Consider the following 21,800-nt stretch of genomic DNA (forward strand, 5'->3'; position numbering starts at 1 on the left):
TGGGGGAGAACATCATGGAAATATTTTCACCGGAGATATTTGGTGTAGAGGGCAAAAAGGAGGGGCCTAGTACAAACCCCTGTGGATCTCCAGTCAATGAAGTAATGGGTTTAAGTGATTTAAGCAACTTGCCCAACACTGGCTATTTGTGAGATGAAATAAAAAAGGTCTAACAATGTGGGCTATGTCCTCTGCTGGCGCACTTGAACCTTAATTATGAATGTACGCTGCACCTGCACTCCATGCATCAGGGTTCTATGCATCAACCTTGTGTAGGTTATTATTATTAATATTTGATGATATGAACGGAGTGTTATGTCCGGCCCTAGTTGTGACAGTGCGCATATAGTTGTGTGCTTTGATTTGACTGATTTGTCATTCTTTCTTCTTTTACAGTATACTCATACAATATTTTAGTATAAGTATATTAAGTCACCATCGAAAACCAATTATACCCTGGCATATCATCATGTCATATGCTGCTATGGGACATACGCATCGTAGCACCTGACGAAAAACATTACTTGCACGCTCTGCTTGCGCAAGTAATAATGATAAAATGCTCCTGGATAACAGGCTGTTTATTAGGCTATTTGAGCAGCATTAGTCAATGACAAGTTGACAACACATCACTGTAGCAGCAACAACCACAGAGATTGCCTTTAAACAAACAGTAGCCTAAGTGCACAAGATGCATACCTAAAGCACGGCATATGATTGAAATCTCAATCTGTTTCGTCAATGTGCGTGAGTGCAGAATTCAGCACCTAGTCAATATAGCTGTGGCGGGTGTGGGTGGGATGGAGTGCTATGATGTCACTGGAAATGCAGATCAAGCAGCTATTCATTTTCAGTGGAATGTTATGAGACCAGCTGTGGTCCCCAAACAGCCTAGATGACCCATAAACACTGTTACGCTATTTGCAGTGTTGGGCAGTAGGCTAGCTGAGATATAAGTAGGCTAAGCTACTAGCTTAGAAACACGTCCCGGCAGCATGTGTTGTGGGTAGCTTTTTGAGCGGTGCTAACGACTCCAACATGTGACTTTGCCAAGTCTAAGGGTTTTGTTTTGAGAGCACTTATGACGTAAATCATTTGCCAGCCAAGTCTATGGACTTTAATGTTTGACATAAGACGTCATGTGGCGGATATAAATACAGTGGGTGTCCCCTCACTTCACACAAGTGTGATATTTTTGAGGGACGCTAGCCCCTCCTATAGCCTATTCAGCTTTGTGTCTATTTTTGTCCTACAATTCCCATTGACATTGAATGGACAATTTTACGTCATATTGTCTGAGCAAATAGGTATAGTGTCTATTTTACGTCATGATGATGTACGATGATAAGAGCGCCCCTCCCCTTCCCACCATTTAGCTGGAAACTTAATTGACAAAGGCTACATCACTTTTTGTCTTTCTTTATGGCACATCAACATAAAATAGGAGATTGAGTCAATTCGATCCAACTGCAGCTTTCACACAGTTGTAATCAGTATTTCTCTAAATCACTGTAATTATTAAAGAAAACACATGAGGGCACTGTTGCCTTTATTTCAAACAGAGGTCTAGCTTTCACTGCACACAATGGATAGCCAAATCACTGGTGAAGCTATTTCCTTCAAGTTATTCTCAAGACCACTCTGCGGACAGACTAAAAAAATAACAACATTCCCAGAAAGCCTCAGATGAGTTGCTGGAGGAAACACATCAACAGAAGGGAACATAACCACATATTGTGCATTTGTTGGTTTTGCCTTGTAAACAGTATTTGTGCCTGGGGCCAGCCACCTGCTCAGTGCAACATGATCCCAAGGTCCTCTATGAATGATGGGATGTATGCCTCCAGGGGTGACCATGGAAACATTCCTATAACTCAGCAGCGGTGGTATGACCAGTAAATAGCTGCACTAGCTACCTACGCCCCAAAGCCCCTATATCGTGTAGAAGTGGGAATGATGATGATGATGTATAATATCAATAGTATATTAGTGGTAAAGAAAATGATGGGGCGGGGGGGGGGGGGGTGGAGCTTGGTAGAGTTAGTTTGTTTGAAATGCATTAAAATGACACTGCGGACACAACAAAGTCCAGAGCTTAATAGAGGGAGAGAAGAGGCAGAGAGAAGGAGAGAGGGAGAGGGGGGGGGGCAGAGAGAGAGAGAGAGAGATTGTAAAACCCCAGCCCGAGGCATGGAGTAAAAAGCATGGTGAGTCCTACAGTGTGTTCATGAGACCTTGGGGACACATTGGGGACAGGGAGGCATATGGTTTCTCCGTCTCCAGCACAGCAGGGGACTTCTTTCTTATTTGCCTCTACATACTGTAGCAGTTTTACAGGAATCAGATGATTATTCTCAGATGGAGCAGGAGGTCAGTGCTCTGATCTCTGGCTACAGGAGTTTATGCGACCATTACTGATATTTGTACAGCAGGCCTCTGGGAGATGCAATGCTCAGTCAGTATTAAAGTGAAAAACAAAAACCCTAACATTGCGTGCAGTGCAGCAATACATACATATAGGGCATTTCTTTAGTCATACTATATTATTGATCTCCTCTCATACACCACCCATTCCAATATTACAGAAGCTTATACAATCACAATGTCCTTTTTTTCCCCAATGAACATAATTTATAATTTGGCAAAGGCAGGCAGCCTTTGCAACCGATGTACATTGTACAGTAATCAACTAAACCCCTCCGCCCATCTACCTGTCATGACAGGTAACTGTCTTTGCGCACCATACCTGGCATACCTGAGGTGATTCAACATCACTACATGGGGGGAAACCAAAAACAAAAACTCCACTGTAATCATGAAAGATATCCACAAATGGATTCCACGTACATGAGAAGTGAGATGTAACATACAAATCTAGACCTTTCTCACGTACAGCAGCAATTTAGAGTTGTGCCAATCATAGTAGGTCCTACTTAAGGCGGTGTTCCATTTGGGTCAAACAGAGACAGGGTCATCGACCCAGACGCCATGGGGGCCCATGAAGGAAGAAGAAAGAGAGAAGAAAAGCCAAGGCAATCCAATTTTCTCTGCCAAAAACCTGTGTGCGTCCTAGAGTTGCATGCGTGCCCATGTGGATCTGCTCAGAGCTGAAGCGGCCCATTCATCCCGTCCGGTCTGGCAGTGAGTTTAAGTGTTATTTAGCACCAATATTAGGACAAATCAAACAGCGAAAGTAGACAATTTACATGCTGACACGCGATCCTCCATCCCACGATACATGTCGGCTATTTGTGTCTCTGTGTGCGTTGGGGGCCTAAACTAAATATTAGCACCGGCCGGGGCCCATCGTCATGATGGTACAGTATGCCTGTGGACACAGGGTGCTGCTATGGTACTTACAGTATTGGTTGGTTCACTGGATGGTATGGGTTAACTTAAGTGTCTTGCTCAGGGACACTTAAGACACGTAGATGTGAGAGCTGAAGGTCAAATGTTAGACCTTCAGTTCTGTTCTGATTGCCAGACAGCCTCTCTACCCACTCAGCTGCGGCTCATTTCTGTGGGATACACAGAAGATAGCCACTCTAGTCTAAACAGCACTTGAAGCATCAGCTTCTGTGTACGAAAAGAAAGATGAGAAAAGCAAACACACACAGTACACACAGTACAATGGGAGAGTAATAGTGAGGCTGTTCCTAAGACAACACTGGCAGTTCTAGATGTACTTGACAGGTGTGCCAACTAACAGATGCAGATCATTGTCTCACACAATCCCTGACAGTCAAACTTCAGTTTCACACGCTGAAGAATAGATCTTGTGATCTGTAAGACGATGTAATAGCTGTCTACTAAACCACTTACTCTCAGTGTGGTCTGGGGACCCCTGGAATCCTTGAGGGGGTTCCAGGGGGTCCCCAGGTAAATGATTGATAGTTCAGAACCAAACCAACCCTTATAGGACTGCAACACAGAGAGTGTACAAATGTAACCAAATGGACCCGGCCTTACAGGCCTCAGAGTTAAATAAACAGATGATTTTACAGTGTGAGATTGGGGTCAGAGAGATAAATAATCACCTTAAATGTGGGCCCATGGCCTAATGCATATCAAATTGGGGTTCCTTGAAATTAAAAAGGTTGAGAATCACTGAGCTGAACTGTGAGATAGAATAATTGTCTTGTTGCTCAACAGCAGAAAGTCTCCCATCCCACTGCAGCGGTCGTCTTGGTGTCCCTATATCCAGTTCCCCTGGCAGTCAACAGACACCTGGCGCCTGTCCAGCCCCCCATCATCACCCTTCACAAGACAATGGACAACTCTGTACTGATCAGATCTAACACCGTGTCTCTCTCGGGCCCAGATGGCCCTGTCCCTGGCTCTAACCAGTATCTGTTGTGTTCTGACTGCTGCAGGGCCACATTTAGACGAGTGGAATTTATTTGTGGAGTTTTTCCCTTTCATTCACTCCCTACGTCTCTTAGACTTCTTTATTAGCTGCCACATAAGTTGTCCCCTTGTTTTCCCTCGACACAGAGGGGACAAGGAGGACACAGAATGTAGGAGCCGGTTTCGTTTTTTGGCAGGCAAAAATACTTGAGAATGCTAAAACTTTCCGTCTACAGTATATAGTCCCTTGTACCCTGAGATGTTTTAGTGATGCACAACGGCCCCCTTGTTGTGAACATGCTTGGTGATCACATTTTCAAACACATTTTGGTCTGCATGAGTTCATTTATGGCATCTGCTCTGGTTTTGAGACACAGCCAGAACATGCCCACAGTCTTTTATAGGTTGGAAAGAAACACCCTCCCTGCTCTTTTATGCGTTTGTCATGAAGTGGCCTTCACGTTTTGTGACATCGGAAACATGTGCCTTTGTGCTTTGCTGTATTATGCTTTTGTACATTATACTGTCCGAGTCCAATTCTGTACAAGTCCAAGTATGTGTTTGTCTTACTAAACACTATACTGTCAGTACAGCTGCTTTTTATTCCATTGTGTGGTTGCAGTCAGGCACACCACAGTCACACCTGACTGCCTTGCAGCCTAAAACAAAGCACCTAGAAAAATGCTGAGGAGTTCCACATGAACTAATTATGTTTAATAAACACACACACGCAAGCATGCACATAATGGTCCTGATTCTTCAAAAACGAAATGCGCCAGAGTGTAACGGTGGCGGAAACAGATATCGTATTTATCCGTCCGATCAAGCTACGTTGAGATGACGTGTTATTCAGAGAGTGGTGTGTACCACAGGTGCGCAGGTGTATCGCAGGTGTATGTCATACTGAATGCAGCGGGTGCAAAGTGATCGGAAAAGCACCCGACAACCTCATCTGCATTGATCCACGCCCAATTTCATACCATAAAAGGCTTCAAGCATGACTCAGCAGACAGCAGTTTGTCTGAGATCACAGCCGCGGTCACTGCTATCGAAGCTTGCAACGGTGCGTGCTCCGCTGAAGCAATATAATTATAATTTATTTAATTAAGTTCGGGACCAAGGCGGGTGCTCTCTCACACCTATGCAGAGGTAAAACATATCCGATCGGATATGTCAATGCAAAAGTCGTCTTTTCAGAGAGAGCGAGAGAGAGAGAGAGACGAGAGAGGGAGGGGGGCTGCATGGGCCCTCGACACTGTTGCGCGATAAAGAACAGTAGCCCATAGCCCCATACATTCATAAGTAAATATTATAGGCCTACCTCGTAGGCCTGGGATCCTCTTGTCTGAAGAAATTATAATCCAGTGAGTTTATCCAGTGAGTTAAACTATTCTGTGTGTGGCATCCATGTGATCAATATACATTATTATAAATTCTGTCTGTCTGTCCGTCATGTTCACGAGTGAAGGTGAGCTGGTTTAAAACTGATATGACTGGCCGACTTTCAAACACGCTGCATTTATTAGGCTATAAATGTGGTCTTCTATTTTTTATATAGGGCTTATTAGCCCTATTCATTTTCCAATGTGAATCGGATCGGCAGCACGCTGCTGTCTGCCCCCCCCCCCCCCCCCACACACACACACACACACACACACACACACACACACACACACACACACCGAAACAACGTTAGATTCGTACAGTGCAAAATGCAGATAAGTGTAGGCCTATGTTCTTATTATAATTGTGAGTTTGTTTTTTAACATGCAGTCCGCGAGAGCCGATCTACAAGCTCACAACGCGTTGCACTGCGAGTAGCCTAGAGAAGGCTGTCCAGTGAGCAGCGCAATCGCGCATGGCATGCTATAGAAATATCCTAATAAATAAAATAAAAGGTGTCGGGGCAGTTTCCTTATGGGACTCTATAGGCTAACTTGCCTCTAGAATGCATGCATTAGGCATACAAGTGCACTCGGCTTTTATATATATATATATATATATATATATATATATATATATATATATATATCGTTTTTTTATGTGCTGATCGACCAATATGTTGGGGGCACATGCCTACATATTTTATCTGAGATTTGGGGACTATTTATTGATTCAGCATGAAGCATGAAGCATGAAGCATGAAGAATAAATCTATATGCAAGTGTATGCTTCCGCAAATTTCTCCGCCACCTAAAGAGGTGGCGGAGGATTTAGCGGAGTTTCCGACGAACCAAAGACAGCGTCAAGTTCACGGCCATTTCCATGAATTCCAAATTAATGTGGGAAATCCACGTAAATGCCTTTCCGCCAGCGTCACGGCAATATATCAGCGGAAACACGTTGAAGAATCAGGCCCAATGTGTGCGTGAGCTCGCACACAGTGTGCACTGCACACACACACACACACACACACACACACACACACACACACACACACACACACACACACACACACACACACACACACACACACACATCCAATGATCCATGGGTCGGCGGTTCGAATCCCTGTCTACATGTCGAAGTGTCCTTGGGCAAGACACTGAACCCCAAATTGCTCCCGATGTGCTGGTTGGTACCTTGCATGGCTTCCGCCGCAATCGGTGTATGAATGTGTGTGAATGGGTGAATGTAATGCACAATCTATGTAAAGCGCCTTGGATAAAGGCGCTATATAAATGTGCCATTTACCATTTTACACACACACACACACACACACACACACACACACACACACACACACACACACACACACACACACACACACACACACACACACACTTTTTGCTTAATGCTTAGGTCAAGTTAGGTGGTAAATGTTTAGTTCAGTCAGGACGACTCATGAATGGATGGAATATTGAATAAAAAATGAGCAATATATTTATTATGGTTTGGCGATGAATTGGATCAGCTTTTTAGGTACTCTGATCAAGCGCATCAGTCCCAACCATAGGGACTCCGAATCCCCCGTACTTAAACAGCAGATTCAAAATGACAGGTGGTAGTTGGGGTGGAGGAGGGTGAGCAGCTAAAGTTTAAGCAGACAGCAGTGCAGCAGTATCAGTGTGCAGCAGCAAGCAAGCAGGATGAGCAGTGCAAACTGCCAGTCTAAATAGCCAGTTTGAAGATGGAATGAGTGTGTGATTGGATGAGTCAGTCATGTGAGTGAGAACATGATGCTGAGGCTGCCGGCAACTGCACTGAGTTTCCTGACTGAACTTGCTTTGCGCATGTGACACAGGCTCTTTTGTTTATTATTTAGCTGTCAGCCCACCCTGGGCTCATATGGATTAAACAAACACTTCCTATGGGGTGAGCACTGCAGGCGCAGATTATTCAAAAACACCTTGGCTAAAAAACGTGCCGTGCCTGTGGGTCAGGCCTATGTACGTGCATAACCAGGTAATTAAATGAATCACAGGGAAAACGTTTATTCAAGCAGATGCTGAGTCTTGACTCTTGAGTCTAATATTAAACTCTTGTCTGCATTTGCCATTGTCCTGCCGTTCATACCACATTTACAAGCATCAAAACAGGAAGCAGCAGGACAACTCTGAAAGGTTGTGAATATGAGTGTCTAAAAACCAAAAGAAAAGAGAGCAGTGCGCACCATATGAAAACAATGGTTTTGCTTTGTATGTATTTTTAACAACTCTTGGTGTAATTATCCACTTAGCGCTGGTCTTGGTTATCTTGGTTGTTTTGGGAGCTGGGAAGAGGGAGAACCATTCCCTCGTTGTGCCTAGCTTTTCCCTAGGCTGAGGCCATAACAAGCCCATTGTCTATGACTCACTGTAGTGTATACCTGAAATTACTGCCAACCATTTTCCAAGTCATACTGTGGTTTGTTTGGCTTTCGAGGAAGCCATTTGATTCCATTCATTTCAGTATGATGTGAAAGGGACTTGCAGGGAGTTGAAACGTACTTGAGATACTGTAGGTAATCCAACACACTCAGTATCATTTTGTGGTTATTTTTCATCAAAGTTACACTACTGTTGCATTTGAAGTCTTGAAAAGTCAAAAGAAGTCTGATGACTTAAGCCTGGTGACATGAAAACATCCCATAACATTGACTCTATTATTCTGGTATGTTCATTGTTTTAATCAAAATGTAAAGAAATTTAACTTTTAAACCGTACTTCGTTGACTGGGGTACGCCTCCTTTTTTAACATCAAATTTATTCAGCGAAAATCAACATGTCGATCTACGTGTCACAATGAAACCCACTCTGAGCTTTGCTATTTTCATATCTTCACTGAATGTCCGCCGTTGCTAGGGTTCATGTGGTTTGTCAGCTGCTAAATATTTTGTAGAATATATGGCAGAAGCTGTGAATAGACAATGTATTGATGCCGGTATGGTGTTTTCACAACATTGTAATTTCTTGTCCATGAGAATGAACATGAAGTCGGCCCTTGTATGTGAAAATGATATGGCCATTAAAAGTGATTGTGATTCCGATAATGTGAATTGGCTAGAATGAAAATAAACCAAATAAATAAAGACAGCAGTCATGGGTACAATGCGTTGGGAGAGTTTGATTTGGCACAAGCTGGACTGTTGGGAACAAAGCAACACCCACAGAAAAGAGGAAATTTGTAGTGGAACAGATACTCTGCCAGGAAGAAGCTAGTGGTTTGGGCCAAAGCAGTCTTTCACACAATGAATGAACTGGAAAAGTGAAAAAGCCTAGTTGGAAAACTTTGGGACACAGATGAGTGTATATGCTGAGCAACTCAAACTAAAGCTTACAAACTAAAATGTTCCAAAAACTGTTGTTACAATTGTGTTACAATAATTAAATATCGGATTGTAAGCTCATAATATGTTGTGCTGCAACACATTGCACATACAAAGCAACCGTATAGTAGTCATGTGACTACTGTTTAGTTAGTGGACTACAAATGTATGGGAAGAGTAGCCATGGGAAGTGTAGTCTGGGAAGAGGAGTCATAAAGTGTAGTCAAAATTGGAGAAACTGTGCCTGAAGTTGCTTAAGCCCCAAATCCCCCAAAACACACAGAAGACATGACCTCAGTCTTGTCAGTGGTAGCTACATGCATGCCAGGAATGAGTCATAAACCACATACTGTAGCGTTTTACACTGTCAAACATATAGACTGCCATAATGTGGTTAATAAACAGCTGAGCCAGAAGCTTCTTGCCACCAGTATGATCTGTCCCTTTAAGCCTGGTTGCGTGTATGATTTGATTCCTGACCTGGTTAACAGGCCGTTTAGGATCAGCCACACCCTTACCTTCACTACATGTGTCAGCTGTCCTCACATCCTTTTCTTTGGTAAAGTACTGTTTTGCCTGATGGAAATTGAAGTATTATCTGGATGCAGGCAGGCTCCCACCACTGAAACTCATAAAGGTCTTTGGTTCCAGTGAGTGAAGTAATGGTTTAGTCATTAACAATGTTAGGCAACCAGTTGGCTACTTGTATTATAGCAACAACAATAAAAGGCGAAGCACTCTATCTACTGGTCAATCTTCATTCCTACTCAAATGGGTTTTCACAGGAGGGTGGCATCTCCCTTAGGAATAAAGTGAGAAGCTCAGTCATCCATGAGAGACTCAGAGTAGAGCCGCAGCTCCTTTATGTAGAAAGGAGTATTTGAGGTCATTTGGGCATGCCCAGCTTGGTGGGAAGAGGCCACAGGGCAGACCAAGGACCAGGTGCAGTGATTATATCTGCACTGGCCTGGGAACACCTAGGGACCCTCAAGGCTGCTGTGGCCATATTGTGTTCCATGAAGGTTAGAGTCAGAGTGCAGCTATTTGTGCACTTTGGCTCATGGAAAGACTCTGCTACACTAAATGGAACAGAGCCTTAGTTGTATTGGTAAAACCTGTGTGTACGGTAGTATTTCATGTCAATATCGGTCGCTGCCATGACATTTACAGGGTTTTACTGTGTGGCAAATAATGGACATCCCCCATCTCCCCATCTGTGGGTCTGCAATGCAGTACGAGGAAAGTGCCCATGGATATTTGGGGTACTGGTTCAGTTTAGTAGTTGTGATATGATAGTTCATGATATTTATGAGCTCATCCAATGCTTCCCTCTGTGACTATGCTTTGTTTACCACTAATTATACCTGGATATGAACTGCACCTCCTTGTCTAATGAGCACAGAGGCTCCTTTCACAGTACAGAATATCACGGGCATCAATGACAGATGGTGCTGCGGTACTATTTATTTTCTCATTGTACCCAGCAGGGAACAAGTGGAATTCAAAGTTAACTACAAGCTACCTGTTCTGCATACAACACATACAAGCATACATGGGATGACAAAAGGGTAATTTATCCAGGGTTATTACAGATCATTATTTAATTAAAAGGGGTTTCCAAATCCATCAAAATATATTTGAGAATTTGACAGACGTTTTTGACGACATCAATATCAGCAAAGTCATGTACTGTCAACAACCAAATGATACTTTTATGTGGGTGTTGTCAGCAGCTCTCGTAGGCACTCTTGTCCAAATTACTCAAACAGAACTAGTTGAAATCATTCTCAAGCGTTATTACATGGGAGAAGACCTCAAGAGGCGGCTGTTTGTAGCTCCTGTGGAGTCAGTAATGCTGTATGGAGTTGAGACGCAGACCTCAAAGCACAACAAGGAAAGGGCCTTGGATGGAGTCTACACAAGAATGCTCCGAATGGCACTAGGCGGTGTCACATGGACAGACCACATTCAGAAACGTGGTCCTCAATGGGGATATACCACGGGTCACAGACAAAGTCAGAGAGAGAAGGATGAGGCTGGCAGGGCACTGCGTCAGGCACCCGGAACTAGAGGCCAGCAAACTGATACTATGGGAGCCAACCCAGGGCACAGCCAGGAAAGGCAAGGAGTGCACCACCTAGGTAAATTGACTTGTAGTTATTTCCAAAATGGTAAAACATAATGGTGAAAATAGCAGATCTACAAGTTCACAATCCCATTGCAATGCATTGTGAACTTGTAGATCTGTTACTTTCACTAAGTTTCAAATCAGGCTTAAGTGGTTAATTAATAATGTACATTTTCCCTTCCTAGAAATGTAGTCTCACTTTGTTATTGTCCACCATTGTGACAAATATTTTCTAAACACGTGTTAGAAAGAGGAACCTAAAAATGTTCAGTTGGCAGTGAAACAGCAACTGCAGCTATTTTAGGTGTGAGTATTTGCAAGTCAAGAGACTTTCACTTCACCTTTACAGGGAGGTCTTAGTTTATAGCCATAGCTTAGACCGAGACAATGAACCGAGACAAATCACAAAATGCTACCTGGTCAATTTCCAGTTAGGTTTAAGGAGCAGCACTGCTTAGTGCATATGGGGTGACTCTCGATGTTTTAAAAACATATTGTCCAAAAAAAGAAGGGTTTAAATAATTGTGTAGCCTCAATTTAATTGAAGAAGCCTCCCATAATGCCGGATGATTTACACTGAAATACCACATTTTGCCAGTACATCAAAGTGTGGCATTTTGAGGAACAATGGGACAAATTTCTGCATGTACTGAATCTGAACAAAGTTCACAGCAGCATTTCCAAATGACAGTGGCTACATTTACATGGACAGTTAAATCCCCTTTTCATTCAGAATAAAAGTTAAATCCTATTAAAAGTTGTCATGTAAACACCTACAAAAACTTAAATCGGAATGAAAATGGCCAATCTGATTTAAACTTAGATCTGATGTAACTGACCGGATTATTCCATTTTTAAATCCTATTGAAACAATTGTGGACTCATGTAAACACTCATTCGGATTTAAGTTCATTCTGGTCTTTCTGTGCATGCTTGTTTCCATGTAATTGGTATGGCTATTGGCTATATTATGCTCTTGTTTTGCGATTAATTATAAGAAACTAGACATGTTTAATTTCACATCTCTGAGAGCAACCTCTCATAGGCTACAGGATACATCAAATATAAAGTAATATGGCATAAAAGTGTTTTTATATTATTATTATTATTATTTTATTTTTTTTACCTGAAATGTAGTGGAGTAGAAGTAAAAGCATTGGAAATTTGAAATACTCAAGTGAAGTAGAAATACTACTAAAGTAAATGTACTCATACTTGCTAGTACTACAGATGCAGTAGTGTAGCGACACACACACACACACACACACACACACACACACACACACACACACACACTAGGCCCGGCATTAAGCAACTATAGTCGACTAGTCGACTAGTAAATCCACTAGTCGACCTTGTTGGTACTAGTTGACAAGAAAAAATAGGATATATATATATATATATATATATATACCGTATATATATTATTTTTTTTGTAAAAAAATAATAATATTTCTTTACATTATAGGTAGTTAAACAACTAGGCAACTAGTCAACTAGTAAAAATGACTAGAAGTGAATGCACTAACACTAACACTAACACTGCAGAACTTTGGGCTGCACTGGGCAGTCATGTGGATATGTTTTATTGATAAATACTGACAAAAACCTAAATCGAGCAGTATCACAGGCAGTATCACAAAGAATTGGCTTTTTTCCCCACAAAGAGATTCTATGTAGAGGGAAACAAGAGCCAAAACAAGTACCGAGCCAACTCAGGTTGCGTTTAATATAAAGTTTCTCCTGAGAGGCTGAGAGGAACTGCTGGGTTTAACACAGCAGATAAAATGAAGCGAGGGTTTAGGGGTCATCGCTCACATCCGCTGCCTCTCTCTAAGGTTTCACGTGGATCGATTGGTCCTTGGCCCAACTCGTGTACAGCTGTGTGTTCATTCCAAACACTCACATTCTCTGAATTGCTCTGCTTGGGAAAAGCCGCCCACACTCCCACCCCACCCATCCGGACAGCCTATATCTGTACATATACATGAGGGGGTTGTGTACTCTAGGTTTTAGTGTTGTGTGTTTGTGGGGGAGTGGTGTAAAGTGTGTGTGTGCGTGTTCATTCTTCTTACCTGGAATGACCTCAAAGAGAAATTTTCCACCGTCATCCCCTGTGGTTGGATGTTCTGTGACTTTGTTTCCAGGTAAGAGAATAGCTCCCTGGAGAAAACAAAACAACAAAAACCATTAAGCAAACAGAAATCACCAGAGGCCTCCCAAACACCTATTTAAACAAAACATGCAGAAGGAAGAACATATTCAACACTTCTTTGAGGTTTATATGAACTATTTTCATATCATAAATGCATACAAATAATGTATGATAAAAAAAGAGTTGAAGCCCATTTGGACAACTATTACGGTATTAACTAATTATTCATTATTAGCATTGCTTTGAACTGAAATACACATTCCTATCACGTACAGTAGCCCACCTTTGATGATTTTGATTTCACCATAAAGGTAGCCAACACAAAGTTTTAAAGGGACTTTTCAACCATACATTATAATATGTGTGGCATAGCTGAATGGGTAGACAGAAGGACACTGGTCGACAATATCAATAAAGATATTTTTTTTATTGCAGTTGGGACATTGTTGCAATTACCTTTCACCATTGGGAGAGAGACATAAAACACACAGACTGTAGCTTTAAAGCAGATCTGTAAAGCATGGATGCAGCTGCCAAAACACGTTAAAAGCTTCCAATTATGCCCACTTCAAAGCAAAGTCCCAGTAATCTTTCAATGCAGGTGACTGCTAACGCTGTGATAGTTCAAGTATACTGCTTTTGGTGGGTTTGAATAAACTTTGAAGGGTATTCCAAAATAGCAATTAAAATTAAAATTTACTGGGCTCTCATGCAAGTTGATTTATTTGATTTATTTTCACAGAATGATTCTTTGCATAAATCTGGCCAATCGAGGTTATGTTTCTTGGGAAACAATAATTTATATCATTATGCTAAATTGCATGTTTCCGACATATATCACAGAAATTTGTAACATGGCAGAAGGATAATTCTGCCATAATACCGGTACACACACTTATTTATGGCCTTGAAATGGTGCATTTATATTGCGCCATTATCCAAAGCGCTTAACATTCACCCATTCGAATACACTCACACAACCATGGAAGCATGGCAAGGCATCAACCTGCTCATCAGGAGCAGTCAGAGGTCCAGTGTCTTACTCAAGGACACTTCGATAATAACTCGGGAGGAACTGGGAACCTTCTATTTCCCATTCTGAACATTGCTGGCTCACAATAACCTACTACCTGACCTGGCAGAGGTAGTGCTCCGAGGAGGTGATCCAAGGAGCACCTTTTATAGTTTCTCATTGACCAGTGCAAGTAAATGCACGCATTTAGCATTCAGCATGTGACGTCACAGGCTGCCAGCCAGTCTCACCGTGTCCACATCCCTTGGGGAAGTGGATATTGAATTGTTCCCCTATATTCAAAACATTTTGAACATCTGAAAACAAATCCTCTCTTATGGGGGGGGGGGGTCCCTGGCAGACTGGCACACAAAATCTTTTCAAATACAAATCCATATGAATTTGGGGGACCACTGTTTGAGAACCACTGTCTTTGTGTGGGTGTGAATGACAGAGCTGAGTGGTCACGTGCGGCAAAGAAGCAGTGTTTCGACGGGGGTACACAAATCTCTGCCTGGGCAGAGGCGATAGATCAGCGATGTGACACTAAAGGCCAGCAGCTCCCTCCTGCTTTAAATAGTATCAGCATCAGCATGCTCCCCTATCACCACGACAACCTTTCTGCCTATTAATAGTTCCACAGGATAGATGTCTGCTGCAGTCTAGCCGTCCCTTTGGAGGCGCGTCCGTCTGCTATGGTGGGCTGTCACAAGTGGACGTGGCATGCATTTGTCTGTGCATGGATTGCGTGTGCGTGTGTGTGTGTGTGTGTGTGTGTGTGTGTGTGTGTGTGTGTGTGTGTGTGTGTGTACTGTATGTGCATCCATGAAAGATTGTGCATTGACTCTTCCGTTTACATTCCCTATTGTAAGCATTTTCTCTATTTCATAATGAGGCAAGAGTTCGCATAATCTATTGTCTTGAATCACATACGTTAAAATTGGTTCAGCATTCATTCACTTGAATCACTGATTCTCAACGTGGAGTACTCTGTGGACCCCCAGGTGTCCGTGAGGGGGTTCCAGGGGATCCCCAGCTAAACGATTGAAATGGTTTGGAATGAAATGGATTGTTATTTGTGTTACAATTAACTCATTTTGGACTGAGGCCGATTCTAAAAAAGCTTCTAAATCCTGACCCAAGTTTTCTGAAAAACTTAAAATATTTCAGCAGCATAAAAATGTTTACATTTTTTAATACTGTACAGAACCCCAAGTGGGGTTCCCGTCCAGAAGGGTTAGAACACCAAAATAGGTTCCCGCCCAGGTTAAGTGCACAAATGGAACCAAATGGACCCGCCAACTGAGCGTCCATGAAATTGACTAAGGTTCAGAGTCACCGACAACAGAAGCACACAAAAAAGCCCAACCTCATACCGTCCAAGCTGCTGCAACAGGGTTTTATTTTACTTTGTATTGGAGACGTTTTGTGTTACAGGTGGCGACAGGCAGCCTCACTACCTACAGATCTATAACCACTGACCCCACTGGGCGAGCAGCATCACACACACACACACACACACACACACACACACACACACACACACACACACACACACACACACACACACACACACACACAGTCACACACACACACACACACACACACACACACACACACACACACACACACTTAAAATACTGACTTGAGAAGTTGAGATTATATTATATTACCAGAGATTGTGTTACCAGTTATAATGCACAATGTGAAATTCCCCACTCCTACAGCTAAGTCACATATATGGGACATTATCTCTGTGAACATATGAAAGTGTGAGCGCCACAGCGTGTGTGTGTGTGTGTGTGTGTGTGTGTGTGCCTGCGCGTGCAACAGACTCAATTAGCAATTCTATCCGGATGCATAAACCCATGCCCCCACGTCTTCTAGGGATGGCTTTCCCAAGTGCAAACGTGTGCCAAAATGAAGCACAATCTTTGTTTCATTATAAGTCAATCACCAAAGACGGTCCTTTTGTTTAGAGATTTATCAGCCTGGCTGAAATAAAATGTGTGGTGCTACTCACTTGTATGTGTTTTTCTTTTTGACAGTACCTAAAAACCATTAAAAAAATATATATATATATATATTGATAGTATTCATTGTTATATCTTTTTCAGTGACAATCTCTCTGGCTCTACAATAAACAGAAAGTAATCTATTTTCAGTTCAGGGTACCAATTTAATCCAATCAGGAGGGATAACTCATACAGGATGCAGGATAAACAAGTGGAAGTGGAAGTGATGACACAAAGTAAGCAAGCATACAAAATTGGAACCAGCCAGAGCCCTATACAATTACTGAAGCTGATGAATGGGATGAATCTCCTGATTGGATGAAATTCCCTTGGTGACCCACCTGAAAAATGAATTTCCGTTTACTAAAGCGCTGGAGAGACCGGGAGTTACCGAACAAACTCTATACTCTAGCAATGATTACTCTCACACTATAGCTTTAACATTTAATAATAATAACAATAAATAAAATAATAATCAAAAATACAGCACCCATAATGCTACTGTGCACCCACACCACCATCTGTTCTGTATTAAAAATGACCCGCATCTGCAGGTTAGTTCAAATGTATACAATATGTGACATATATCTCCGCATAAAGGACCCATAAACGTTACCAGGATGTAAGCTTTCCTTCCTGCTGAGAGAGGCTTCTTTAATGAGCCATGACTGTGACAACCAGGAAGTGGAAACCCTACCTGAGGCCCCAGCAGATGAAGTGCATTAAAAAAAGACCCATAAAGATGCTTCAGACTGACCCCAACACGCACAAGTGTGGAAATAGAGCCCGGGCCGATGCCAGATTTTGGGACCTGATGCCGATTTTGGAGAGTCCTGGGCTACCGATTGCTGACGTTTTTTAACTATATTTTGTCGAAACATAGAAGATCGAGCCCAAAAAAGATTGATTTGATTATTTAAAAATATATAGTAATTCAAAAATCTGAAGCAAAATCTAAAATCATTTAGAGTTGATTAAACTTTCCTCGAAGCCCAGGCCGTAGCGTAACGGTCTGGGCACCGGACTGGTAATCCAGTCGCAGTGTGCCGCGGGTTCGACTCCCGGACCCGACACGGCCTTTACTGCATGTCATCCCCCATCTCTCTCCCGTTTCCTGTCAGCCTACTGTCTGTCCCTTCAAAAATCAATAAAAGGCGTAAGCCGCAAAAAAATATCTTAAAAAAAAAAAAAAACTTTCCTCGAAAACATGTGATCAGATCATCTGAAAGTGGTTAAAAAAATCAAGACACATCAGCTGCATATTTGCCAATAGGCCTACCGATGTCATCAAAAAAAGTAAAATAATGGCTGATATATTGGCCAAACCCATACATGGGTCTGCCCCTACTAAGGCCCCAGGTGAAGTGCATTAACATGACTCATAAAGAGGGTCCAGACTGACCCCAGCGTGGATGAGTGTTGGAAGGGAAAGAACTTGTTTGATGTGGCCCCTCAGCAACAGAGTCTGCTTTGCATCAGGGTCTCCAGACAAACAGAAACAACATTAACAAGTATTTTCCCAATGATAAAAGGTCCATCGTGTGTATACACGCCCCCCCCTATCGCCTCTGGGTACAGAGCGGGACATGGACCAAAAAGATATAAGGCGAGTCATTCTTATACTCTGTTTACTTCCTGTGTATATACTGTAAACTATATGCTGTATGTATACAATATCATGTGTCTGTGTGTGCGTGCATGTAATGAGTTTTGCCATGCATGCAGTTACACTGCAAGATGCTTATTCTGCTCAGCAGCTGCAAGGCCAGTCACTCACTAGATTGCCATGATGACATCACCCTATTAAACATATAAAGTCTTTTGTTGTTCGTTAACACCCCTGGCAACTGCGGAGCCAAGATGTATGTGCATGCATATACTGTACCATTATGTAATTGTGTGTGTGTGTGTGTGTGTGTGTGTGTGTGTGTGTGTGTGTGTGTGTGTGCGACCTGTGTGTGCGTGTGTGCATGCTTTGTGTGTGTGCGTGCTGGTTAGGGTGTGTTTATGTTTCACTGCATGTATGTAATTGAGTGCTAGGTGGACCTTTTCTCAAAGTCACTATAGCCACAGTAGTTGTAAAACCACAACGCCACTGTAGCTCCATGTCTTTGCCTCATAGCCACTGCATAATGTCATCTTAACCCTGGCTGCCTGTTGTTTTCTCCAGACAAACCCAACCTCAAGCAGAGCAAAATGTACTCCAGATTAGTGTGGCCTGACTCAACACAGGGGAAGAAAAATAATTGTTACAATTTGACAGTGGTGGAAGAAAAAAAAAAGGGTATGTATTGTATATAAAAGTATCTGCATTAATATATACTTAAAAGTACCAACGTAAAAGTACTAATTTTTGTCCAAACTATGTGTCAGATCTACAAGCTCACAAGCTTGATTATCAGCTACTGTATTCGCGAATAGCTGTTAATGTTAATTAACAAATAGCCATTAAATGGTTAATGTTCGTTTTGACTAGCAATGTAACTAAAGCTGTCAAGAATGACAAAATGGAAATACTTAAGTAAAGTACTAAAAACAAATACCATGTACTTAAGTTACTTTCCACCGCTGTAATTTGATGATTTCTGTATTTCTGTTGTTGTTAAATCTGGCAATAACATTCCCGCTGTATAATTACACTGTGCCATGTTTCTAAAGAAAGATACACGTATAGAAGAGTAAAACGCTTGGCCACAGAAGAAGGCAAAGTCACATCTATGCCCGCATTGCCCGGTAGCCACGTCGTCATGGAGACGCTGCTCAGGGCTGTCAGGAGGCTCCGACATAGGGACACCCCCCACTGTTTTGGATGGTTTACTACTGGGCTCATTAGCACAGACAGAAAGCTACTGTAGCGTCCCACGTTATTTAAGGCCTGTAAGGGTCAGTTCTGGGAAGTCTCTCTCCAGGCAAGATAGTGATGGGAAAACTCTCAGAGAATTGCTTGCGGTTGTGATCAGTGGTTTTGTAACTAATTTGCAATTTTATGGTACTTTCTTATTTCCATGTCTTGATAGTTCATACTCCTTTCCACTACATCTCAGAGGCATATGTACTTTTTACTCCACTACATTTTTTGTTACAGCTTTAGTTACTTTGCTGATATAGATTATTAATAATTAAACAAATTATTAATTGAAAATATTCCCAATTTGTCAAAAATGTACAGCTCACAATACAAATATAAAAAGTGGATCATAGTCCAATCGCAGGATAATATGATTCTGAAATAGACATTCTACATAATGAATACTTTTACTTGCACCACATTTAGTGCCACCTGTTGTAATAGCGTTAATGCTAGCGAGCTAAAATGAGGTCATCCTTGCTCTAGAAAACAGCAATGTTACAATCGCAATCACCGGACAGTCCGAAAAAACCTCCGAACATCTGCGATTTGTTCAAAACCACGGACAGCGCATTAGTTTCAGAGAAAATGAAACACAGCGAGGCAATCTTATAGTGATAACAAATGCCTAAAGACGAGCCTACTCATCATGCGTGCTCTGCGTAATTAATTTATATGACGAGTATACCTGTCGTTAGGATCCAATGTGTCAAATATATATATTTCTATGCTAAGACTACGCTTTTATTTTTAACAAGTAACTTGTATAAGTCCAAAATCAGACCACTTTCATACATGATATCACATACCTGTTTCCAAGGTTGCTACAGTATCTATTGTATGTTTCTGCATGCTGTAGTGTCCTAGTGGCTGAGGTTAGTGCTGTGTTATGGCGTGGGTGGGTGTCTGGCCCACATGAAAGATAGATGGGTTTTACTTTTAAGAAAAGAAAGGCATCATTATGTCACTGGCTTCTGAGAGGTTTTTCTCTCCCAAACATTTTCAGCTCAAGGCCCAAAAGAGACATTTGATGTCTCTTTCTGGAACCCAAAATTAACACTTAAGCTCTCTATTTAAAACATTTCTAAAATAACCGTTGTAAATAGTGACACATTGGTGAACTTGTAGATCAGCTATTTTTGCAAATGTTTAAAATATATTTTTTAAATTTACTGTATGTACAGTATCTAAGCTGTATCTTATATAAGCTCTGTACGTCGCCGCCTTTTTGTTACATGGCCCAGGACATCACTGCTACCTGCATTATTATCATGTCCAAGACTCTGTGTATGACTGTATGTGTGTGCGTGTACACAGTACATTTGTAAGACTATATCCTACTTTTTCCTGGCCAAACTTACTCTGCATACTTTTTAAAGAAATAGAAAGGCACCATGGCAAGCTGCATATGATTCCGTAACGCATAAAATGGAAAATAAAGGGCTTGTTAATCCAAGAATCCTGCTGTCATCTGTCCTACCATGGAGCCTGTTATTCATTTTGGCATATAGAAAACAAGTGCAATAGTTTATGACCTGTACTGTATATGGTGCAGTGGTTCAGGAAGGTCGTTAATCTACAGGTTCCATTATCTATCTACTACATATCTGACCAAGTTAAATAGATTTTCTTCACAACTCCTCCACTTCTAGGCGTGGTCACCCTTTGAGATACATACTGTATGAAGAAAGAAAATGTAATGGATATTGTTCATGGATTTGCACTGTAACTGTTCATTAAGGTCAACTACTGTTTGTTTAATTCATGCTCGTCCGTCACGATCATCATGACGGAACTTCCTCCTGTTTTTTGCAACCCAACCCACGCATCTACATAAACGGATGTTACAATTCTCCTCGGGCGGTTATAAGTACGCGTATCTTCCGTGTTGTTCAATAATACACATTTTAATACGATCGGTTGACATTTTCTCTGTTTCTTTGCCATAATGCTTTCAACTACGCGCCCCTATCGGTTTGGAGGTGTATTGCACTCTGATAAATTATAACACTATGAGAAAATGTCAAACAATTTAATTAAAATGCATTTTATTGAACAATACGTAAGATACAGGTACTTACAGTGTACCCGCCCGAATTGTAACATCCTTGGCCAGGGGGGGGGGGGGGGGGGGGGGGTAAGCACTTTATATTTTAAATCTGAATGCTTATGTAGATGTGGAGGAAGTGCAAAAAACAGGTTGAAGTTCCGCCACGACCGTCATGATATGACAGTCATGTTTCACGGCTAGAAACAAATGAGCTCCGTGTATTCATTTAGTAATAATACTCTCCCAGTATATTATTCACCCTATTACCATGAGAAAAATGGTAAGTGGTCTGAATTACAATAATCAGATCATATCCACCACTGGATAAGTGTAGCCTTTGTTTTATGACTCAAACAGTTGACGCTGAGAGCGAGCGTGTGTGTGTGTGTGTGTGTGTGTGTGTGTGTGTGTGTGTGTGTGTGTGTGTGTGTGTGTAAGCGTGTTGGGGCATGCAGACAGCATATTCATGCCAAACCCACACGTGCGGCGCTCTACGCA

The 21,800-nt window shown here is 41.9% G+C and overlaps 1 protein-coding gene across 1 annotated transcript in view; it reads right to left on the reverse strand.

Annotated features, from left to right (window-relative positions):
• arhgap24 (Rho GTPase activating protein 24) overlaps positions 1-21,800 on the reverse strand; it is a 97,126-nt gene that overhangs the window by 45,708 nt on the left and 29,618 nt on the right. Inside the window, exon 3 of the mRNA XM_083793683.1 lies at positions 13,298-13,385. Within this exon, the coding sequence (XP_083649809.1) occupies positions 13,298-13,385 (88 nt within the window). The remainder of the gene's footprint in view (positions 1-13,297; positions 13,386-21,800) is intronic.

Source organism: Protomyctophum parallelum (genome assembly GCF_964188405.1).
Source record: "Protomyctophum parallelum genome assembly, chromosome: 21".
NCBI lineage: Eukaryota > Metazoa > Chordata > Actinopteri > Myctophiformes > Myctophidae > Protomyctophum > Protomyctophum parallelum.